This window comes from Oncorhynchus tshawytscha, linkage group LG31 (genome assembly GCF_018296145.1).
Source record: "Oncorhynchus tshawytscha isolate Ot180627B linkage group LG31, Otsh_v2.0, whole genome shotgun sequence".
Taxonomy (NCBI): Eukaryota; Metazoa; Chordata; class Actinopteri; order Salmoniformes; family Salmonidae; genus Oncorhynchus; species Oncorhynchus tshawytscha.
Window position 1 is genome coordinate 23192034 of NC_056459.1, and position 25511 is coordinate 23217544.

General features: G+C 43.5%; 1 protein-coding gene across 2 annotated transcripts in view; it reads left to right on the top strand.

Moving 5' to 3' along the window:
• Positions 1–25511, top strand: part of vps50 (VPS50 EARP/GARPII complex subunit) — a 229402-nt gene that overhangs the window by 22443 nt on the left and 181448 nt on the right. For both annotated transcript variants that reach the window (XM_042310186.1, XM_042310187.1), the window contains exons 5-9: positions 6794–6847; positions 23156–23226; positions 23467–23584; positions 24254–24289; positions 24738–24820. In XM_042310186.1, the coding sequence (XP_042166120.1) occupies positions 6794–6847; positions 23156–23226; positions 23467–23584; positions 24254–24289; positions 24738–24820 (362 nt within the window). The remainder of the gene's footprint in view (positions 1–6793; positions 6848–23155; positions 23227–23466; positions 23585–24253; positions 24290–24737; positions 24821–25511) is intronic.

The following is a 25511-nucleotide window of genomic DNA, read 5'->3' on the forward strand; positions in this document are numbered from 1 at the left end:
CGGCGGTGTGTATTGGTCCAGCTCACTCATTGATATTGACCAGGACTCTTCCTGGGTTGGTTTCATGCTCTGGTTGTGTCCTAAATGACATCCTATTCTCTGCACAGGACACTACTTTTGGGGAATAGGCTATGATATTATCCACCATATAGTCCAGGGGCACTCAACTCTTACCTATGAGGTCACCTAGTGTCCCAGGTCTAAATCAGTCCCCGATTAGAGGGGAACAATTGGCTGGCTTCCAGGTCCAGAGTTGAGTTTGAGGGATTTAGGTGATATTATTCTATTTGGGATGTAGACAGTCTAATTGGCCACCGTGTTTACTTAGCTGCTTGATATACAGTACATCACCATTGTCTGTCTCCCCTTAACAAACTATAGAATCCTCATTTGGTGCAGTACTGGTAAAGTAGGCTGGCTATGAAATCACTAGGGCTGGTGTTGTGCCATTTAGGTAATAAGAGAAATAGGACTTATCCACTTCACTCCCTGCCTCTCTGACACACTTAGCATCACAGACTTCAGATGGAACTCTCAAATCCTCAAAGAATGGATTTAGTACATGAGACAAATCAACATTTAGTTTTATTCAGGCAGTAAGGAAATGAGATGGGGAGACAGGCAGGTAGGATAAATAATGGAAAGGGTGGACATTGAGTCCCGGTCTCCAATTGCGGTGGGTAGTTGTATGTGACAATTACCGCGGAGTATTACCACTACGGCTCTGCATGAAATCAACATGTTCCTCAAATTAGTTGACATAGAAACGTCTCACTCAGTGTATGATTGAGAAATGTTAGCCTATACCACTGCAGCAGCCTAATGGGTATGGGCTAACGGGTATGGGCTAACGGGTATGGGCTAACGGGTATGGGCTAACGGGTATGGGCTAACGGGTATGGGCTAACGGGTATGGGCTAACGGGTATGGGCTAACGGGTATGGGCTAACGGGTATGGGCTAACTTAACGGCCACTGTTTCTGTCCAGCTTCATGGTCTCTACCTTTGGGCTACAAACCGTGGGTGATGACTGGTTGATTGTCTTTCTGAATTCGATGTGATTGGCTGTTGGCTTTTAGACCCCAAACTGCAGCTGGTGAAGAACACTTACAGTAGGATGCGTCCAAAATGGCACCCTACGCCATATGTAGTGAACTACTTTTGATCAGGACCCATAGGGCTCTGGTCTAAAGTAGTGCACACTATATAGTGAATAGGGTGCCATTTATTACTGCTACCCAGTAGTCTTTGCTGATTGACAGCTCTTAGCTAAAATACATGGGGCGTGAGGCCAGAAAATTGGGCTATTAACTCCGCTCTGCATCCCAGTCAATTATATGTGAATTATACCTCGCTGTTGGGCTCTGTCAGATCACAGGTGATGGGCAGGCTAATCTGTGTGGTGGTGTGGGATCCTGCAGGTGATTGGGTCTTTTCCACACTGCTGCTTTTTGGTGATATGAACGTGTTTTTTGAATGAATTGTTTGAGTGAAGAGAAGGGTCTCTGTACCAGGGATGAGCCCTTTCTCTGGATCCTAAATGGGACTGGTGTTGTGCTATAAGTGGAGTGACCCCTCACACTGAGCCACTGCTATGCGTCTAAATATTTTGCTGTGCGATCTGTAATATAAATTTAAGAGCACCTAATTTAGGAGCTTTATTACCTCAAATATTTTTCATTGTGCTCCTACATTTCTTTGTGTGTGCCAACACATGTGCTCCTTATAAAAAGCATAGACTCCTGACACAGAATTAATTTCCCAAGCATGTACACACGCATGTACGCATCTTACAAACAGTCATCTTTGCGTTAGGTATGGTTTCTATTTTTATTTATTTATTTTTTAAATATGGTTGATTTCAGAGGCTATCCCCTCCAACTCTCCATCTCACATTCATTATTTCACTCGTTCACTCACCCTCTCGCTCTCTCTCGCACGGACACACATACACACAGTTGAGCAAGCGAGTGTAGCAGCTGAACAGTCCGACCATCTGTTCTGTTCAGGGCTCCAGTTAGCTCCCTTACCCAACCCCCCCTCTGTACATCAATATATCAGCTCCCCCTCACTGTGGAGCTGTGTACTGAGCATCAATATATCAGCTCCCCCTCACTGTGGAGCTGTGTACTGAGCATCAATATATCAGCTCCCCCTCACTGTGGAGCTGTGTACTGAGCATCAATATATCAGCTCCCCCTCACTGTGGAGCTGTGTACTGAGCATCAATATATCAGCTCCCCCTCACTGTGGAGCTGTGTACTGAGCATCAATATATCAGCTCCCCCTCACTGTGGAGCTGTGTACTGAGCATCAATATATCAGCTCCCCTCACTGTGGAGCTGTGTACTGAGCATCAATATATCAGCTCCCCCTCACTGTGGAGCTGTGTACTGAGCATCAATATATCAGCTCCCCCTCACTGTGGAGCTGTGTACTGAGCATCAATATATCAGCTCCCCTCACTGTGGAGCTGTGTACTGAGCATCAATATATCATCAATATATCAGCTCCCCCTCACTGTGGAGCTGTGTACTGAGCATCAATATATCAGCTCCCCCTCACCCCTCACTGTGGAGCTGTGTACTGAGCATCAATATATCAGCTCCCCCTCACTGTGGAGCTGTGTACTGAGCATCAATATATCAGCTCCCCCTCACTGTGGAGCTGTGTACTGAGCATCAATATATCAGCTCCCCCTCACTGTGGAGCTGTGTACTGAGCATCAATATATCAGTTCCCCCTCACTGTGGAGCTGTGTACTGAGCATCAATATATCAGCTCCCCCTCACTGTGGAGCTGTGTACTGAACATCAATATGGCTCTGGAACCTTGCCCTAAATGTGTTATAAGTCAGATGCTATCCACAACGTACAAGGTTATGTGTAGCTAGGCGGTGGCAAGGTGTAGGTGGCAAATCAGTCCCTTGTGTATTTATTGTGAGTATGTCGTGTTGTGTAGGTGCACAAACATGGTTTCTTCTACTGAGTAAATACCGCATGTTGTGTGAGAGGGTTGGCATGATTTAGTCCAGGGTTAAATTAACACAACCTGGTAGTTAACCCAACCTGGTAGTTAACCCAACCTGGTAGTTAACCCAACCTGGTAGTTAACCCAACCTGGTAGTTAACCCAACCTGGTAGTTCACACAACCTGGTAGGTCACACAACCTGGTAGGTCACACAACCTGGTAGTTGTTTCTGCAACCTGGTAGTTATTTCTGCAACCTGGTAGTTATTTCTTATTCCATTTCATCAATGCAACATTGACCTTTTGTGTCCTTTAGGCCTTGCTTCTCAGAAAACACCAATGAAAACTATGATACACACACTATTTGAATAATGGCAATGTTACATACAGTACAGCACATACTGTACCACACACAATAGGCTACTCTTAAGTAGCTAGTAGTAAAGTATAGATTTAATTCAGTCTCGTAGTAAAGTGTAGGCTAATTCAGTCTCGTAGTAAAGTATAGATTTAATTCAGTCTAGTAGTAAAGTGTAGGCTAATTCAATCTAGTAGTAAAGTGTAGGCTAATTCAATCTAGTAGTAAAGTGTAGGCTAATTCAGTCTCGTAGTAAAGTGTAGGCTAATTCAGTCTCGTAGTAAAGTATAGATTTAATTCAGTCTAGTAGTAAAGTGTAGGCTAATTCAGTCTTGTAGTAAAGTGAAGGCTAATTCAGTCTCGTAGTAAAGTATAGAGTTAATTCAGTCTAGTAGTAAAGTGTAGGCTAATTCAATCTAGTAGTAAAGTGTAGGCTAATTCAATCTAGTAGTAAAGTGTAGGCTAATTCAGTCTCGTAGTAAAGTGTAGGCTAATTCAGTCTCGTAGTAAAGTGTAGGCTAACTCAGTCTCGTAGTAAAGTGTAGGCTAATTCAGTCTCGTAGTAAAGTGTAGGCTAATTCAGTCTCGTAGTAAAGTGTAGGCTAATTCAGTCTCGTAGTAAAGTGTAGGCTAATTCAGTCTCGTAGTAAAGTGTAGGCTAATTCAGTCTCGTAGTAAAGTGTAGGCTAATTCAGTCTCGTAGTAAAGTGTAGGCTAATTCAGTCTCGTAGTAAAGTGTAGGCTAATTCAGTCTCGTAGTAAAGTTTAGGCTAATTCAGTAGGCTAATTCTAGTAGTAAAGTGCTAATTCAGGCTCGTAGTAAAGTGTAGGCTAATTCAGTCTCGTAGTAAAGTGTAGGCTAATTCAGTCTCGTAGTAAAGTATAGATTTAATTCAGTCTAGTAGTAAAGTGTAGGCTAATTCAGTCTCGTAGTAAAGTGAAGGCTAATTCAGTCTCGTAGTAAAGTGTAGGCTAATTCAGTCTCGTAGTAAAGTGTAGGCTAATTCAGTCTCGTAGTAAAGTGTAGGCTAATTCAGTCTCGTAGTAAAGTATAGATTTAATTCAGTCTCGTAGTAAAGTATAGATTTAATTCAGTCTCGTAGTAAAGTGTAGGCTAATTCAGTCTAGTAGTAAAGTGTAGGCTAATTCAGTCTCGTAGTAAAGTGTAGGCTAATTCAGTCTCGTAGTAAAGTATAGATTTAATTCAGTCTAGTAGTAAAGTGTAGGCTAATTCAGTCTCGTAGTAAAGTATAGATTTAATTCAGTCTCGTAGTAAAGTGTAGGCTAATTCAGTCTCGTAGTAAAGTATAGATTGTAGGCTAATTCAGTCTCGTAGTAAAGTATAGATTTAATTCAGTCTAGTAGTAAAGTGTAGGCTAATTCAGTCTCGTAGTAAAGTATAGATTTAATTCAGTCTCGTAGTAAAGTATAGATTTAATTACGTCTCGTAGTAAAGTGTAGGCTAATTCAGTCTAGTAGTAAAGTGTAGGCTAATTCAGTCTCGTAGTAAAGTATAGATTTAATTCAGTCTAGTAGTAAAGTGTAGGCTAATTCAATCTAGTAGTAAAGTGTAGGCTAATTCAGTCTCGTAGTAAAGTGTAGGCTAATTCAGTCTAGTAGTAAAGTGTAGGCTAATTTAGTCTCGTAGTAAAGTGAAGGCTAATTCAGTCTCGTAGTAAAGTGTAGGCTAATTCAGTCTAGTAGTAAAGTGTAGGCTAATTCAGTCTAGTAGTAAAGTGTAGGCTAATTCAGTCTCGTAGTAAAGTGAAGGCTAATTCAGTCTCGTAGTAAAGTGAAGGCTAATTCAGTCTCGTAGTAAAGTGAAGGCTAATTCAGTCTCGTAGTAAAGTGAAGGCTAATTCAGTCTCGTAGTAAAGTGAAGGCTAATTCAGTCTCGTAGTAAAGTGAAGGCTAATTCAGTCTCGTAGTAAAGTGAAGGCTAATTCAGTCTCGTAGTAAAGTGAAGGCTAATTCAGTCTCGTAGTAAAGTAAAGTAGTAAAGTGTAGGCTAATTCAGTCTCGTAGTAAAGTGAAGGCTAATTCAGTCTCGTAGTAAAGTGAAGGCTAATTCAGTCTCGTAGTAAAGTGAAGGCTAATTCAGTCTCGTAGTAAAGTAAAGTGAAGGCTAATTCAGTCTCGTAGTAAAGTGTAGGCTAATTCAGTCTCGTAGTAAAGTGAAGGCTAATTCAGTCTCGTAGTAAAGTGAAGGCTAATTCAGTCTCGTAGTAAAGTGAAGGCTAATTCAGTCTCGTAGTAAAGTGAAGGCTAATTCAGTCTCGTAGTAAAGTGAAGGCTAATTCAGTCTCGTAGTAAAGTGAAGGCCAATTCAGTCTCGTAGTAAAGTGTAGGCCTATTCAGTCTAGTAGTAAAGTGTAGGCCAATTCAGTCTCGTAGTAAAGTGTAGGCTAATTCAGTCTCGTAGTAAAGTGTAGGCTAATTCAAGTCTAGTAGTAAAGTGTAGGCTAATTCAGTCTAGTAGTAAAGTGTAGGCTAATTCAGTCTAGTAGTAAAGTGAAGGCTAATTCAGTCTCGTAGTAAAGTGAAGGCTAATTCAGTCTCGTAGTAAAGTGTAGGCCAATTCAGTCTCGTAGTAAAGTGTAGGCCAATTCAGTCTCGTAGTAAAGTGTAGGCCTATTCAGTCTAGTAGTAAAGTGTAGGCCAATTCAGTCTCGTAGTAAAGTGTAGGCCAATTCAGTCTCGTAGTAAAGTGTAGGCCAATTCAGTCTCGTAGTAAAGTGTAGGCTAATTCAGTCTCAGTCTCGAAGGCTAATTCAGTAAAGTGTAGGCTAATTCTAAGTCTTGTAGTAAAGTGTAGGCTAATTCAGTCTCGTAGTAAAGTGTAGGCTTATTCAGTCTCGTAGTAAAGTGTAGGCTAATTCAGCCGTAGTAAAGTGTAGGCCAATTCAGTCTAGTAGTAAAGTGTAGGCCTATTCGGTCTCGTAGTAAAGTGTAGGCCTATTCGGTCTCGTAGTAAAGTGTAGGACTGTTCGGTCTAGTAGTAAAGTGTAGGCCTATTCGGTCTAGTAGTAAAGTGTAGGCCAATTCGGTCTCGTAGTAAAGTGTAGGCCAATTCGGTCTCGTAGTAAAGTGTAGGCCTATTCGGTCTCGTAGTAAAGTGTAGGCCTATTCGGTCTCGTAGTAAAGTGTAGGACTGTTCGGTCTAGTAGTAAAGTGTAGGCCTATTCAGTCTAGTAGTAAAGTGTAGGCCAATTCAGTCTCGTAGTAAAGTGTAGGCCAATTCAGTCTCGTAGTAAAGTGTAGGCCTATTCAGTCTCGGCTTGATCAACAATACAGATATTCCACATTGTGAGAATCCTCTTGGTTAAAGACTTATGTTATAGATAGACACCAAAGCCCTCTATTCTTTCTCCATGCTCTACAATAGTACGATAACCGTGTCTCTCAGGTGGGGTGGCATTTACAAGCGTCTGACTGGGTTATTTTTTTTGTGTCCTCGCTCTGTAGGTTTCCAAAAAAGTTGCCGATCTTATCCTGGAAAAACAGCCGTCCTACGTTAAGGTATGCTTTCATTATTTTTCCTTCCTCCTTTCCTTACACTGTATACATTTTCAAAGTCTCACTCAAACTCTTCCGGTGTTTATTTTTTGCTGATTGATATCAACTCACAATCAGTCATGCCAAAGGAGGTAATGTGGAATATACCGGCATTACCATTACGGGGCTGCAGGTAGTCTAGTGGTTAGAGCGTTGGGCCAGTAACCGAAAGGTTGCTGGTTAAATAAAAAAAGATATACGATATACGACTGCATTTGCCTTATAGACAGGTTGGTTGTTTAGCAACAAAAACATGCTCAACTATAGGGCAAAACTGACAGTTGGCTGACAACATGGAAACTATATTTCATCTCCAATTTTTATTGAAAACATAAAGTTGCACTTCTTGTCTCTCAAATACAATCAGTTGTTGGTTAGCTAGTAAATTTGAGCCATAGACGTGACATCAGTCAAATCGCCTCAAAACAAGGCATGGTACCAAGAACAAGATCAAACTAACTGAAACGAGCCACCTACGATTGCCAACAAGGCATCGTTTTCGTAACGTTCTCAGCCAAACCTGTCTTAGTAAAACATGACTCAACGTAGATGATGACTGTCAGTGACTGCTACTGAAGACAATCTCAAGCTATACATCTAATCAGGGCCGGTTGGCTGACATTGTCCGTCGTGACTTGTGGATGTGCGAGTAAGTGTGTATCCCCTCGCTAAAGCAATCAGTTCTTTTGTGTTTGGTTCAAAGCCTCAGCCAAAAACAGGAGGGAGGGGAAGTCTGAAAAAGCGTGTGTAGTTGGGCGTCTGTATCCCCATGCTCCTCTTAGTGGGAGCACTTTCAGATGTGTACGAGGTGTTCCCGGTCGGACAGGAAACAACTTTGATCAGGCCAACTGGGGATTCATACCTGTCAGGCCGTGCACCACAGCTGAATGGTTTAGTTAGTATTAGGGCTGACCCCATTTAGTTGATTGTTTGGTCGATAGGCTGTTGGTCGACCAAGATTTTTAGTCGAGCAGTAGCAAAAAAAATACAAATAAATATGGTTTACAAGACACCGGTCTGATTGGCGCCTGTCTGAGTGGACTGATGCATTGTGGAGGCCTTGGCGATGGCACAGTCTATCAGTGTAAGACGTGCTACTGGAATTGTATATGGTTATATTACATAGGAACAATGGTGCAACACAATAAAAATGTTATTTTATAACGATGCGCTTTCTCCCGCGTTGGATAGTGGTTGCTGTCCGCGGTTCTGAAACAGATCAGTGCGCTGTTGAATTGAAGCCTTTTCCTAGACCATGTTGCTATGTGCATAATAGCAAAGTTAACCAGCATATTGGTGTTGAGAACAATGTGATAGAGGCAGCAGCAGAATGAGGAGATGAGAAAACAGCCCTTGTCTTATTGTCTAAGAAAACTGAGGAGAGAGGAAACCCCAACTTAATTATGTCTATAATCAACAGCCTAACTGTTAAATGTGCCTGGCTTTAAATCATCAATATATCTACAGAAATAAGACATCCTGCTTCTTTTGAGTGTTTAATAGCCTACTGATTCTGTGAGCACCAAGCCTTGAGCTTGAGCACCAAGCCTTGAGCTTAATCTTTACTATGCTGCAATAAAGGCTTTATACTTTATTTATGTTAGACCAGCCTCACTGGTTTTATTTATATTTTTTTTAGTGTTTACATTGTTCCAAATTGTCAGAAAAAAATCATATTTATAAAAATAACCCTCATTATTCCTTGATCTCCTTCTTGTTATTATTAAGATCATCTTTATAATAATACTAATTCATGTCATTATCAGTAGGCTTAGTATATAGCAGCCTTCTAAACTCAGCAAAACACCAGCAAAACACCAAATTCTACGTCAACAGTGAGGAGGCGACTCTGGGATGCTGGCCTTCTAATCAAATCAAATCAAATCACATTTTATTTGTCACATACACATGGTTAGCAGATGTTAATGCGAGTGTAGCGAAATGCTTGTGCTTCTAGTTCCGACAATGCAGTAATAACCAACAAGTAATCTAACAATTCCAAAACTACTGTCTTATACACAGTGTAAGGGGATAAAGAATATGTACATAAGGATATATGATTGAGTGATGGTACAGAGCAGCATAGGCAAGATACAGTAGCTGATATCGAGTACAGTATATACATATGAGATGAGTATGTAAACAAAGTGGCATAGTTAAAGTGGCTAGTGATACATGTATTACATAAGGATGCAGTCGATGATATAGAGTACAGTATATACGTATGCATATGAGATGAATAATGTAGGGTAAGTAACATTATATAAGATAGCATTGTTTATATATTTACATCATTTCCCATCAATTCCCATTATTAAAGTGGCTGGAGTTGAGTCAGTGTCAGTGTGTTGGCAGCAGCCACTCAATGTTAGTGGTGGCTGTTTAACAGTCTGATGGCCTTGAGATAGAAGCTGTTTTTCAGTCTCTCGGTCCCAGCTTTGATGCACCTGTACTGACCTCGCCTTCTGGATGATAGCGGGGTGAACAGGCAGTGGCTCGGGTGGTTGATGTCCTTGATGATCTTTTTGGCCTTCCTGTGACATCGGGTGGTGTAGGTGTCCTGGAGGGCAGGTAGTTTGCCCCCGGTGATGCGTTGTGCAGACCTCACTACCCTCTGGAGAGCCTTACGGTTGAGGGCGGAGCAGTTGCCGTACCAGGCGGTGATACAGCCCGCCAGGATGCTCTCGATTGTGCATCTGTAGAAGTTTGTGAGTGCTTTTGGTGACAAGCCGAATTTCTTCAGCCTCCTGAGGTTGAAGAGGCACTGCTGCGCCTTCTTCACGATGCTGTCTGTGTGAGTGGACCAATTCAGTTTGTCTGTGATGTGTATGCCGAGGAACTTAAAACTTGCTACCCTCTCCACTACTGTTCCATCGATGTGGATATGGGGGTGTTCCCTCTGCTGTTTCCTGAAGTCCACAATCATCTCCTTAGTTTTGTTGACGTTGAGTGTGAGGTTATTTTCCTGACACCACACTCCGAGGGCCCTCACCTCCTCCCTGTAGGCCGTCTCGTCGTTGTTGGTAATCAAGCCTACCACTGTTGTGTCGTCCGCAAACTTGATGATTGAGTTGGAGCGTGCGTGGCCACGCAGTCGTGGGTGAACAGGGAGTACAGGAGAGGGCTCAGAACGCACCCTTGTGGGGCCCCAGTGTTGAGGATCAGCGGGGAGGAGATGTTGTTGCCTACCCTCACCACCTGGGGGCGGCCCGTCAGGAAGTCCAGTACCCAGTTGCACAGGGCGGGGTCGAGACCCAGGGTCTCGAGCTTGATGACGAGCTTGGAGGGTACTATGGTGTTGAATGCCGAGCTGTAGTCGATGAACAGCATTCTCACATAGGTATTCCTCTTGTCCAGATGGGTTAGGGCAGTGTGCAGTGTGGTTGAGATTGCATCGTCTGTGGACCTATTTGGGCGGTAAGCAAATTGGAGTGGGTCTAGGGTGTCAGGTAGGGTGGAGGTGATATGGTCCTTGACTAGTCTCTCAAAGCACTTCATGATGACGGATGTGAGTGCTACGGGGCGGTAGTCGTTTAGCTCAGTTACCTTAGCTTTCTTGGGAACAGGAACAATGGTGGCCCTCTTGAAGCATGTGGGAACAGCAGACTGGTATAGGGATTGATTGAATATGTCCGTAAACACACCGGCCAGCTGGTCTGCGCATGCTCTGATGGCGCGGCTGGGGATGCCGTCTGGGCCTGCAGCCTTGCGAGGGTTAACACGTTTAAATATCTTACTCACCTCGGCTGCAGTGAAGGAGAGACCGCATGTTTTCATTGCAGGCCGTGTCAGTGGCACTGTATTGTCCTCAAAGCGGGCAAAAAAGTTATTTAGTCTGCCTGGGAGCAAGACATCCTGGTCCGTGACTGGGCTGGATTTCTTCCTGTAGTCCGTGATTGACTGTAGACCCTGCCACATGCCTTTTTGTGTCTGAGCCGTTGAATTGAGATTCTACTTTGTCTCTGTACTGACGCTTAGCTTGTTTGATAGCCTTGCGGAGGGAATAGCTGCACTGTTTGTATTCAGTCATGTTACCAGACACCTTGCCCTGATTAAAAGCAGTGGTTCGCACTTTCAGTTTCACACGAATGCTGCCATCAATCCACGGTTTCTGGTTAGGGAATGTTTTAATCGTTGCTATGGGAACGACATCTTCAACGCACGTTCTAATGAACTCGCACACCGAATCAGCGTATTCGTCAATGTTGTTATCTGACGCAATACGAAACATCTCCCAGTCCACGTGATGGAAGCAGTCTGAGTGTGGAGTCAGCTTGGTCGGACCAGCGTTGGACAGACCTCAGCGTGGGAGCCTCTTGTTTTAGTTTCTGTCTGTAGGCAGGGATCAACAAAATGGAGTCGTGGTCAGCTTTTCCGAAAGGGGGGCGGGGCAGGGCCTTATATGCGTCGCGGAAGTTAGAGTAACAATGATCCAAGGTCTTTCCACCCCTGGTTGCGCAATCGATATGCTGATAAAATTTAGGGAGTCTTGTTTTCAGATTAGCCTTGTTAAAATCCCCAGCTTACAATGAATGCAGCCTCCGGATAAATCGTTTCCAGTTTGCAGAGAGTTAAATAAAGTTTGTTCAGAGCCATCGATGTGTCTGCTTGGGGGGATATATACGGCTGTGATTATAATCGAAGAGAATTCTCTTGGTAGATAATGCGGTCTACATTTGATTGTGAGGAATTCTAAATCAGGTGAACAGAAGGATTTGAGTTCCTGTATGTTTCTTTCATCACACCATGTCACGTTAGTCATAAGGCATACACCCCGCCCCTCTTCTTACCAGAAAGATGTTTGTTTCTGTCGGCGCGATGCGTGGAGAAACCCGTTGGCTGCACCACCTCGGATAGCGTCTCTCCAGTGAGCCATGTTTCCGTGAAGCAGAGAACGTTACAGTCTCTGATGTCCCTCTGGAATGCTACCCTTGCTCGGATTTCATCAACCTTGTTGTCAAGAGACTGGACATTGGCAAGAAGAATGCTAGGGAGTGGTGCACGGTGTGCCCGTCTCCGGAGTCTGACCAGAAGACCGTCTCGTTTCCCTCTTTTTCGGAGTCGTTTTTGGGTCGCTGCATGGAATCCACTCCGTTGTCCTGTTTGTAAGGCAGAACACAGGATCCGCGTCGCGAAAAACATATTCTTGGTCGTACTGATGGTGAGTTGACGCTGATCTTATATTCAGTAGTTCTTCTCGACTGTATGTAATGAAACCTAAGATGACCTGGGGTACTAATGTAAGAAATAACACGTAAAAAAACAAAAAACTGCAAAGTTTCCTAGGAACGCGAAGCGAGGCGGCCATCTCTGTCGGCGCCGGAAGTAGTCTAGGCAGAGTTCCTCTGTCCAGTGTCTGTTCTATTTGCCCATCTTAATCTTTTCTTTTTATTGGCCAGTCTGAGATATGTCTTTTTCTTTGCAACTCTACCTAGAAGGCCAGTATCCCAGAGTCACCTCTTCACTGTTGATGTTGATACTGGTGTTTTGCGGGTCCTATTTAATGGAGCTGCCAGTTGAAGACTTGTCAGGTAGGCAGTATTTAATGAAGCTGCCAGTTGAGGACTTGTTAGGCACTCTAATGTACTTGTCCTCTTGCACAGTTGTGCACCGGGGCCTGCCAATCCTATTTTCTATTCTGGCTAGAGCCAGTTTGCGCTCTTCTGTGAAGGGAATAGTACAAAGCGTTGTACGAGATCTTCAATTTCTTGCCATTTTCTCGCATGGAATAGCCTTCATTTCTCAGAACAGACTGACGAGTTTCTGTAATCAAACCCACAAATGCTGATGCTCCAGATACTCAACTAGTTTAAAGAAGGCCAGTTGTATTGCTTCTTTAATCAGGACAACAGTTTTCAGCTGTGTTAACATAATTGCTAAATAGTTTTCTAGTGATTAATTAGCCTTTTAAAATGATACACTTGGATTAGCTAACAAAATGTGCCATTGGAACACAGGAGTGATGGTTGCTGATAATGGGCCTCTGTACACCTATGTAGATATTCCATAAAAAATCTGCCGTTTCCAGCTACAATTGTCATTTACAACATTAACAATGTCGACACTGTATTTCTGATAAATTTGATGTTATTTTAATGGACAAAAAATTCACTTTTCTTTCTAAAACCAGGACATTTCTAAGTGTCCCCAAACTTTTGAACGGTAGTGGATATAGCCTAGCTATGCTATAAATAAGCAAAAAGGCCCGAGGAGTTTGAGGTATATGGCTAACATACCATGACTAAGGGCTGGTCTTACGCATGTCGCAGTGTGGAGTACCTGGATACAGCCCTTAGTTGTGGTATATTGGTCATATACCGCAAACCCCTAGGTGCCTTACTGCAATTAAACTGGTTACCAATGTACAGTAATTACAATGCATTCGGAACGTATTCAGACCCCTTCACTTTTTCCACATTTTCTAAAATGGATTAAATAGTTTTTTCCCCCTCATCAATCTGCACACAATACCCCATAATGACAAAACCCTGAAATATCACATTTGCATAAGTATTGAGACCCTTTAGACCCTGCACCTTTGGCAGCGATTACAGCCTTCATGGGTATGATGCTTGGCACACCTGTATTTGGGGAGTTTCTCCCATTCTTCTCTGCAAATAATCTCGAGCTCTGTCAGGTTGGATGGGGAGTGTCGCTGCAAAGCTATTTCCGGGTCTCCAGAGATGTTCGATCGGGTTCATGTCCGGGCTCTGGCTGGGCCACTCAAAGACTTGTCCCGAAGCCACTCCTGCATTGTTTTGGCTGTGTGCTTAGGGTCGTTGACCTGTTGGAAGGTGAAGCTTCACCCCAGAGGTCCTGAGCGCTCTGGAGCAGGTTTTCATCAACGATCTCTCTGTACTTTTCTCTGTTAATCTTTCCCTTGTTTCCTGACTAGTCTCACAGTCCCTACTGCTGAAAAACATCCTCACAGCATGATGCTGCCACCATGCTTCACTTTTATTGGCCTGGTGAAGAGCGGTGCCTGGTTTTATCCAGATGTGACGCTTGGCATTCAGGCTAAAGAGTTTAATCTTGGTTTCATCAGACCAGAGAATTCTGTTTCTCATGTTCAGTTTTTAGGTGCCTTTTGGCAAACTCCAAGCGGGCTGTCATGTGCCTTATACTCAGTAGTGTTTTCCGTCTGGCCACTCTACCATAAAGGCCTGATTGGTGGAGTGCTGCAGAGATGGTTGTCCTTCTGGAAGATTATCACATCTCCACAGAGGAACTCTGGAGCTCTGTCGGTGGCCATCTTGGACTCCTCCCTTGGTCTCCTCCCTGACCAAAGCCCTTCTCCCCCGATTGCTCAGGTTGGCCGGTCGTCCAGCTCTAGGAAAGAGTCTTGGTGGTTCCAAACTTCTTCCATTTAAGAAGGATGGAGGTCACTGTGTTCCTGGGGACTTTCAATTCTGCAGAAATGTTTTGGTACCTTTCCCCAAATCTGTACCTATAAACAATCCTGTCTCAGAGCTCTACAGACAATTCCTTTGACCTCATGGCTTGGTTTTTGCTCTGACATGCACTGTCAACTGTGGGACAGGTGTGTGCATTTCCAAATCATGTCCAATCAATAGAATTTACCACAGCTGGACTCCAAGTTGTAGAAACATCTCAAGGATGATCAGTGGAAACAGGATGCACCTGAGCTCAATTTCAAGTCTCATAGCAAAGTGTCTGAGTACTTAGGTAAATATGATATTTCAGTTTTTTTTATTTTAATAAATAATTAATAAATGTCTAAACCAGTTTTCTTCTTTGTCATTATGTGGTATTGTGTGTAGAGTGCTGACGTTTAAAAAAAATATTTTAATCCATTTTAGAATAAGGCTGTAACGTATCAAAATGTGGAAAAAGTCATGTGGTTTTAATACTTTCCGAATTTTATCCGGTGAAGTGTATAACACAATTTCTAGATTGTTGAAAGTTTCCAAGAATACAGCGGTCTCCATCATTGGAAAATTGAAAACATAGGGAATTACCCAGACTGTGCAACCGGCCAAGAAAGACCTTGGTCAGGTAGGTAACCAAGAACCCAATGACCACTCTGACAGAACTACACAGTTCCTTGGCTGAAATGGTTGAACCTGCCAGAAGGACAACAGTCTCTACAGCACTTCAGCAATTTGGGCTTCATGGGAGAGTAGCCAGACAGAACCCACTCCTGAGAAAAAGGCGCATGACGTGAAAGACTCAGAGCATAAGATAAAAAAGATGTGGTCTGATTTAAACAAATTTTACTCTGGTCTGAATGTGAAGCGCAATGCAAAGTGCAATGTCCTGGAGAAAGACAAGCACAGCTCATCATTGAATGGAGCCAAATCCTTGATGAGAACCTGCTTCAGAGTGCAAACGACCTTAGACTGGGGCTAAGATTTACATTCCAACAGGACAATGACTCCAAGCATACAGTTTGAGAACTAATGGGGAAGTCCTTGACTGGCCCAGCCAAACCCCAGACTTAAATATCACTGTAAATCCGTGGGAAGACTTGAAGATTGCTGTTCACTGCCTCTCCCCATGTAACTTAACAGAGCTTGAGAAAATCTTCCAGGAATAATGGGAGAAAATCCCCAAATCCAGATGTGCAAAGCTGACACAGACATACCCAAGACGACTCAAAGCTGTAATCTCCGCCAAAGGTACTTCAATGTGAAAACTTATGTAAATAAAGATATTTCTGACATTGATTTTCAAGAAATGTGCTAACATTTGTTCACTTTTATATCGCTTGATTGGCTATGTATAGTCTAGCTATGCTATAATATATAGTTTGTATGGATATATATAGCCTAGCTATCCTAAAATATGACATGGTTATTATATAGATTCTATGGCTATATATACTCTAGCTATGCTATTATATGATATACTTGTATGGCTGTGTATAGCCTAGCTATGCTATAATAGTATATAGGTGTTATAGTTTGTACAGCTATTATGTAGCCTAGCTATGCTATAATATTATACAGGTATTATACATTGTTTGTATGGTGCTATACAGCCTACCTATGACATAATATTATATAGGTATTATATTGTTTGTGTGGCGATATGTAGTCTAGCTATAATATTTAGGTATATCGTTTGTATGGCGATATGTAGTCTAGCTATAATATTTAGGTATATCGTTTGTATAGCGATATGTAGAATAGGTATTATATTATATAATTTCTATGGTGATATGTAGTCTAGCTATAATATTATATAGATTCCAAGAACACAGGATGAGATGTTACTATCTTTTGTGCAAGCACTTCCAAGAGTTAATGAACAGTGAGCGTGGTGAAATTTGGGGAGCGCATCGTCAGTAGTGTACCTTTGGTTCCTAGGGTGTTTCGGCCTTTCACACTATACACCCTCCCCAAAGGCGGCCAGCGACAGGGTGATCAATCCTACGCTTGCGTCCCTTTCCCAATTAGTCATAGGAGTTGCCTTGTTGTTGATAGCCAACATCCCATGGGACTATGCATGGCAGGGGCGTCCTCCTCCCTGAGTCAAGCATTGTTGACCACATACCTCCTGGCTCTCTCACTTCGGGGCCCAGCTGGTGTCTTTCCTCTTCATCCAGAGCCACTGACTGCTGCCTTCTGCCGCCTCCGATACAGCTTTGATTGCCGAACGCTGGCTCTGGCCCTTAATTCCCAGGTCTCTAAGCAGTCTGGTTATAGATGTTGCCACAAAACCTCTGCAGCCCACCTCCACTGGTCAGACTTCTCTGTTCCAGCCATGATGCCGTGCTTCGGCAGCTAGATCAGCATAGCGCAGATGTTTTCGCTCATAAGCCTCATCTACTAAGTCCTCCCAGGGTACTGTGAGCTCAATGATGAAGACCTTATTGAGCGAACGGGACCAGAGCACCATGTCAGGTCTTAGGGTGGTGGTTGCGATCTCCGGAGGAAACACAAGTTGCCGGCCAATGTCAGCTAGCATTTTCCAGTCGCGGGCCAAGCACAGCTGGTCTCGCTACAATGGTGTAGAGCCGCTCTTCGGTGGTTTAGCCCCTTCGCGGACAAAGTTTGTCCGTAAGGAGTGTGATGCTGCTGTGGGTGGTAGGGAGTCGGTGGCAGCTCGCTTGTCCTCCAGGGCGGACGCATGGTTTTTAAGGACTTGGTTGTGACGCCAAGTGTAGCGTCCTTGGGTGAGGCTTGTTTTACACCCTGTGAGAATGTGCCTGAGGTTGGCTGGCATGGAACAGAGGGCACAGTCTGGATCTTCACCATACCATTGGTGAAGATTAACTGGTGTTGGAAGGACGTCATATGTTGCTCTGATGGAAAAGCTCAACCGCCTCGCTTCCATGGCCCACAGATCCTTCCAGCTGATCTTCCTCTTCTCCACACTGTCCCATCGAGTCCACTGTCCCTGTTTGGCAAGAGAGACTGCCTTGGCCCACCTTGCAGCCTCCTCCTGATGGCGTACTTCCTGCACTACCATCTTCCGCCGCTCGGGTGCAGTGGCCTTACTCCAAGCAGCACGGCTAGTTAGCCCAAGGCCTCCTCTCCCTTGCTGAACATGACCCAAAATGTCAGCATGTCTGAGGGCTGCTGTTGCCTCCAGGACTGCTTTTCCTGGCCTCCATTTTCGCCCAGTTGCCAAGGTCGGCGCGTTGTTGCTCACCACTGGGTCTCGAGATTCATTCAGTGTCATCTGGAGCCTGGTTTTTGCACACTTGAATTCCTCTGTTAGACTGGTGAGGGGCAGCTTGAGGACACCATCTCCATAGAGGCCTATGGTGGTAAGGCATCGTGGAACTCCGAGCCACTTCTTTAAGTGACTCCTCTTTCCATCTTCTCCACTGTTGAGATTGGAACCTCATACAGTGCTAAGGGCCACAACACCCAGGGTAGGAGACCAAACTGCAGACACCAGGCCTTTAACTTTCCAGGTAGCTGGGTGTTGTCGATGGACTGTAGGCTACTACTGATGTCTTTGCACAGCTGTTGCACCTGGTCTTTGTCCTTCAGGCTTGCATCATACCACCTTCCAAGGCTTTTTACCGGCTGCTCAGACACTGTTGGGATTTGGTCATCTCCGATGAAGAATTTCAGGTCAGAGAGTACTCCCTTCACAATCGAGATGCTGCGTGACTTGGATGGTTTAATCTTCATACGGGCCCAGCTGATGTTCTCCTCGAGTTTTCTGAGCGAGGTATTATATCATTTGTATAGTGATATGTAGTCTAGCTATAATATTTAGGTATTATGTCATGTGTATGGCGATATGTAGTATAGGTATTATGTCATGTGTATGGCGATATGTAGTATAGGTATTATATAATTTATATGGCGATATGTAGTATAGGTATTATATTATGTAATTTGCATAGAGATATGTTGTCTAGCCATGTTATATTATGTAGGTATTATATATTGTTTGTATGGCGATATGTAGTCTAGCTATGTGTGATAGTAAGTAATGAGATATAGTCTAGATGTAGATTAATGGCATGTGGTGAGAGCAGTTTGACCCCCCACTGTCCTGCTGCTGTAGCTTGTCCTGAGTGGATTCTGCTCTTCCCCCTGTGGGGATAGCCAGACGTAGAGGTCAGGGTCGTGGTTAGGCCGACACCCCGGACACCTGCAGTCACACTGAAGCAGCGGGTGCCACATTTATCATGACCGGTACTGTCAGCCCATTCACCCGTGATGTGTTCTGTGTGTTTCAGCCTCTCCAGTCAATACTGAATCAACAGTGTGATGTTAGGGGATCCATGGTAACTGTCAGTTTAAGTCTCAGGCTAAGGAAAGATTGCTTGACGTGTCATTTCTCCTTCCTAGTCGCCCTTTGAGAGTGGCTAGGAGGTCTGTTAAAGCCGTGAGGTGTTGGCTGAACCTTATCCTCGGCTCCAGATGTGATGGAGCCATCACAGCTATATATGTAGTTGAAAGACTGGGATTGGTGATGTAAAATGGGAGCTGCCCTAACGCGATGCTTATCGGCCAACTTAAAACAGAAGCCCTATAATTGAGTGGCCAAACTAGCCAATGTCTGAGAGAGCGGGAGATTGTCAGGGAGAAAGAGATTGGTACCAGAGTCATAGCCTGTATCCTAATGAATTACCCCCCGATACGTTGTCAGGTAATACAATGCTGACAAAGGAATGAAATGGACTTGGACAGTTTTTCACTATTTTTCGGTGCGAGCACTTACCCGCCATAGATGTTACTATTAGCGCTTTGTCTTCCCTGTTGGTGCTGTGGCCCTCACCAACAGGCTATCGGACTCATGGGGAGTAATAGACTTTGCATTGAGTTGGTCACTGCACCTTCCATCAATACCTGTAATACTAATAACTGCCCTATACTGCATTAGCACTATGTACACCTCTGAACAGCACTATGTGCTCTATTCCTCCCACTTCATCTATAGATACAGGTAACTGACAATAATGTTAACTGTTGAGTAGTTGAGGGATACAAAGTGTATTAAAAGCAGGTGCTTACACCAGTGTGGTCTGGAGTTGATTAAGCAATTAACATCCCATCATGCTTAGGGTCATGTATAAAAGAAAATAAATGGTTTTATGTTTACTGTATTTATATTGTGTATGTTGGCTGTGTGTTTGTATTCTGTCTGTAGATTGTCTACTGCTGGCAGCACCTGTGTAAATGTAATTGGCCAAAAAAGTGTGATTTTTGGTAAACTGAGCAGCTAGCTACATGGAACTGTAATTAAACATGATGTCTCACCCTTCTTGGAGGGTAGATTGGAGAACGGTATGTGTGTGCTGTTATTGATTGCAGACACATTTTTCTGAGCAGTCACATTTCCCCCCACAACCATTTATTTGAATGGGACAGGATCCAGTGTGTAGTTAGTGTGTTGGGGGCGGTGGCATACATGAATATGGAACACTTACCATGTCCAAACATCTCAGGATGACCTTCATGTCTCCTGAATGTCGCCAAAAATGTCAAACGGCCCATCCGGCGTGATAAGTTCTATGAGAAATGACCTAAAATGGTGAATCCCGTATTGGTCTTTCACAGTCAGTCCAACCCAAGCTGTACTGTGCAGTAGTAGCCTAATAGTAGGCTTACTATTGAAACGTAAGTTAGTATTTATTTTTTATCATGTCTTCGCTCTGTCACAATTTTTGTATAAAAACAAAAACGTTCTAACTCAACAACAATGGTTGAACCACATCAGGAGACCATTTTTGAGGTCTTGGGAAAATCTAAGAAATGACTTTTTTACCCTTTTAATTCAAGTGTGCAGACACCTAGCTCTGTTGTTTGGTTAGCTGTTTCTGTCACATGAGATGAGGATTTCAAAAGAAATGACCTCTGGATTGACGCATATATTCATGAAATCATTTTGACAGGTTGGGATAGGTTAGTGTTCTTCTGTAGCACACAGGAGGTGGAGTTCACAAAACGGCCACTGGATTGATGCAATAGGCTACTTTGTAGCTAGTAAACATTTAATACAGAAGGTTGTTGGGAAAGCCTTTCCATCTACCAGAAGACGGTTAGGTCTATCATTGGCATCGCTATATTGTTCCTGTTCCTTAATTGTTTGAAACCTGGACGTTTTACTTCCTATTATGACGTGGGTCTTAGCTTGGTTCAAAGCAGCCTATAGCCACAATCCCACCATAGGCCTACTGCCGTGTGCACATTGCTGTGCCTAAAATGTGAAGAAATAATTGTTTATCAAATTGTAACCTGAACATTCTGATCTGTTCCATCTGTCTTATTAATTGATACGGCGTCACCACACTACTTTGATACATTTCAGTGGGCATTAAGAAGTGAGTATACGTAATGCCCACTGAAAAATAAGTGGGTATGCGGTGTGTACCTGGGTATACCCTCCACTACACCAATGGGATGCAGTTCACCACTTTAGAAGTACAGCCGGATGGTGAACAGCCCGTCGAGTGTCATTTGCTTCCCATCAAATCTCATCTTCCATTTCCACCCAGGTCCTTGGTCGCTTGAGAAATGTAGTATTGCCACTTCTACCTATATCATAGTATTCTGAGGGGTTGAATTGGCCTTTTGCACCACTGTGTTTTTAGAAGCTACAGTATCTGCTTGGGGCGGTTAGAGCATTGGGCCAGTAACTGAAAGGTTGCAAGGTCAAATCCCAGAGCTGACGAGGTAAAAATCGGTCATTCTGCCCCTGAACAAGGCAGTTAACCCACTGTTCCTAGGCCGTCATTGTAAATTAGAATTTGTTCTTAACTGACTTGCCTAGTTAAACAAAGGTTAAATAAATCAAATAAAACATCTGCTGTGGTTGTCAGCTTGCTAACAGACAGGTTTACTCCTGGGAGGATGGGAGATAGGGCAGAGGTCATGTGTTAATCCCCAGGCTGCTGTGTGTGTCTGTAACCTGATGGGGATGTTCTATCAGATCTGCTGGATCAGCTAGATAGATGTGTCTCCAAACAGAGGTATAAATGGTTAGAAAGATGTGTAAACTCTATAGTAGAGACCCCTTGCCGTGTGTCTCAGCCATTCTAGCGCAAAGGGCTGTGAACGGACCGGGTGTTGGGCAACGGCTTCCATTTACACAGTCAGGAAGTATATTTTAGGTGTGTGTGATAGGTTTCTGCTGTTTTTCTGTATTTAGCTTTCATTCCACACACACTGCTTCTTTCACAGACACAAATTATACCACTGAAAACCCAATTGTCATGCTAGGAAGTTTTCTGATGATTCATTGGACTTAAGGCCTTAACCTTGTCTGCCATTGGGGTGCAGGCGAGACCCGAGAGCTGTAGCTAGCTTCAGGTTTTACAATGGGATTTCGGGCCACTGGCCTGGGTATTAGCGAGAAACTTGGCTTACTGGTCGGTCTCACTAATGATGCGACTGTGCCGCGGTGAGTCACTAGTTCTTAATTCTCAGTGACTCAGCAGAGCTGCCACTAGGCCACTCCGCCTTTTGGGCAAGGGCACGTCCAAGGACACTATTTGTTCAGCATTACTAATGCATGTTGTTTAACTTGCTCTGAAAATACTACATTCATACTGTTCAACTACAGCAACTCTATTGCTCATCATGTAAGGCCTACTATACTGCATAAGGGTTATTTGATCTTGTACACATTTGCAGCTAAAAGCTGAATTGCTGTACAAAAAGAAAAGGTTTAGACGGGTTGAAAATGAAGTGTCTAGTCAGCCTCAGAGGCTGATTCTGCTGGCAACACGGATCTGCATTATGTTTGATGGTGTATGGTCAGTCAGTTGATCTGGGAGAGGTTAGTTTGGGTACAGCCTGAGTCGTGTCCACTTGCATGTAGCAGTAGGCCTTATGTCCCTCACTTCATGAGGTTAACAGCATCCATGCCCTTAAACTAGGAGTTGTTTGTGACTTGTTTTATGTCAACTGATCAAGCCAGCCAGGAGGCTATTCTCTATCCAGTTTGAATGGGATTGTTTGTTTAGACGTCTGTTCTGACGTAAGAGCCGTTTCTCTGTTTGCCCCTCTTTATCTACTGCGCTGAATCAATTTTCCACCTCGTATTCCCTCACCAAATAGTTGTTTTTAACATGACAGTATTCTTTGTACTTTCATTGATGTACATTCTGTAAAACTTGAATAAAAATACATACATACAAAAAAAAAACATGACAGGGTGTGTTGTCTTTCTCTTACGGCTGCCTCTGAGTCTTTGACCAGCCCCACTAATGTTCGCCTAAGATGAGGTTAGTTAGCGTGCGCTCTCACCTCAAGGCGATGACAGCTGGCTCTTCAAAAAACAAGTCAGAATATCACTATTCAGTGAATCCACAGTAGCTGAGGGCATGTTTGTTCTTTGAGAGGTCGTTGTTGGGTTGGCCTTTTCCATGTAAAACCACTCATTTCCTCTTTCCATTACAGAACTCTTCCATTTCTCTCTGAATGTTTGTGTTTTTGATATTATGACACACTCATGCACAAACACACACTTTAGGGTTGATATGTTGAAGCCTTTGCCAGTGAGGCACTGGTACTGAATAGAGATGTGGTGTTTTCTCATGGGTCACAGTGGGGTGCGCAAGAGAAAATGAAGAACGTTTCGTACCCAGTGTGGGGGAATGATTCTCCCTGATTCACCCCATTAGTGACAGATGGGGCTCACAGGAAACTGGAGCAGATGAGACAATTCAACTGACTTTAAAAGTTACAGTGACCCTTTATTATACACAGTCCTATTCCAGCTAGCGTTCAACTCAATTGTTATCTTCTGTACCGTAACATTTTACCATGTGCAGAGTGGACTGTTAAAGAAAGAGTAACTTTGGTCACTCAATGTGAATGGATCTCTTGTTTTCTGCAGGAGTTGGAGAGGGTGACGTCATTACAAACCAATCTACAGCTGGCTGCAGTGATTTGCACCAATGCTAGGAGGTAAGTACTCAGATGTGACCCACCCTCCCTCTCAAAGCTAGTTCTCTTCCATTGGGGATGCTTGGGGTTGAATATTCCTCTCAGCATTGAGCCTGCTAATTAATATCATTCCCACTGTGCACATGTACAACAAGTTTACCTGTACTTCGGTTCAGTCAGAGTTGCGAAGCATTTTGAGACTACTCCAACAGAACTGTGCCAGGATGGTAAATGTTTCATGATGTCACTTCCTGGTTCTAGGCAGCTGAGTATTTCAAAGGAGGACTTCACCGAGGCCAGCCTGGGGCTCCTAGCCAATCAGAGGAGGAGACACCTGCTCACAGGGCTGCTGAAGTCACTGAGGACCATCAAGACCCTGGTAACTGTCCAAGTCACCTTGTTGCTTTAAATCCTGATATGGATATCTACATGCAACACAATTCAGTTGTGGGATGTTACTTATTTCCTAATTGAGGCTCAACATTTAGGTTGTGGTTCTTGATAATGATGATCATTCTTAAATGGATACTTAGGGATTTTGTCAATGAGGCCCTTCATTAGACTCTGAGGAAGTAGATACACTTGTGTATACCATTTTTATGTCCAGTATGAAGGAAGTTAGAGGTAGTTGGTGAGCCAATGCTAACTAACGTTAGCATAATCTTAACAAGACCTCGTCATTTCGCTAACGCTAGTTAGCAGTTGTGCTAGTTAACAACTTACTTCAAACTGCACACAGAGACATAAAAATAGTATCCACGAGTTCATCTGACTCTGAGTAAGTAGATAAAGGGCCAATTGCCAAAATCCAGAAGTATTCCTTTAAAGGCGGCAGGGTGGCCTAGTGGTTAGAGCGTTGGACTAGTAACTGGAAGGTTGCGAGTTCAAACCCCCGAGCTGACAAGGTACAAATCTGTCGTTCTGCCCCTGAACAGGCAGTTAACCCACTGTTCCTAGGCCGTCATTGAAAATAAGAATTTGTTCTTAACTGACTTGCCTGGTTAAATAAAGGTAAAATAAAATAACTGTTTTGCTTGTTGTTTTACAGCAAAGGACTGATGTTCGACTCAGTGAGATGCTGGAGGTAAGAGACTCACACACGGGTGCTCTAAGAAGCTGAGTTTAGATGAAGCTTGGTTATTAAATCCAGATTGTCATGAATCCCTGAATTCCTTTTGTAATGGCAGACCATCCTAGACTCATTCCTGCCACCATAGCCATAGATTTCAGTAGATTGTAAGGCTAGCGACAGATATACAAATGAGAAGTATTTAGTTGTAGCCCATAGGATCGAAAAGAGCTGACGCTCTGAGTTATCCCACCAAGACCAAGCTACATTCAGTAGTGATTACCAAACTTGTTTTTTTCACTCTGGCCTACTTCAACACTATGTTTGTGTATTCTTGTATACACCAAAATGTGTACTAATCAGGAAGTTAGCCCTAGTCTTTAACCAACCAAATTATGTTTGACAGAGTTTGTTTAATGTCTGATATTCTCATTTTTAGTTTGTGTCTCTCTCTGTCCTGTAGGAAGAGGACTATCCTGGTGCCATCCAGTTGTGTCTGGAATGTCAGAAGGCTGCCAGCACATTCAAACACTACAGCTGCATAAGGTATGTTAAGATTCCAACTACTACAGCACATTCAAACACTACAGCTGCATAAGGTATGTTAAGATTCCAACTACTCAAATCAAATTCAATCTGTCACATGCGCCGAATACAGTGAAATGCTTACTTACAAACCTTTAACCAACAATGCAGAAAATACAAAAAAAAGTAAGAGATAATAATTCAAGAGCAGCAGTAAAATAACAATAGTGGGGCAATATACAGGGGGTACCGGTACAGAGTCAATGTGGAGACTATACACACGGGGTACCGGTACAGAGTCAATGTGGAGGCTATATACAGGGGGTACTGGTACAGAGTCAATGTGGAGACTATATACACGGGGTACCAGTACAGAGTCAATGTGGAGGCTATATACAGGGGGCACCGGTACAGAGTCAATGTGGGGGCTATATACAGGGGGTACTGGTACAGAGTCAATGTGGAGGCTATATACAGGGGGCACCGGTACAGAGTCAATGTGGAGGCTATATACAGGGGTACCGGTACAGAGTCAATGTGGAGGCTATATACAGGGGGTACCGGTACAGAGTCAATGTGGAGGCTATATACAGGGGTGTCGAGGTAATATGTACATGTAGGTAGATTTTTTAAAGTGACTGCATTGCTAGTAACAGAGAGTAGAAGGGAGGGGGGGGGCAATGCATTGGACCTAGACTTGGCACTCCGGTAC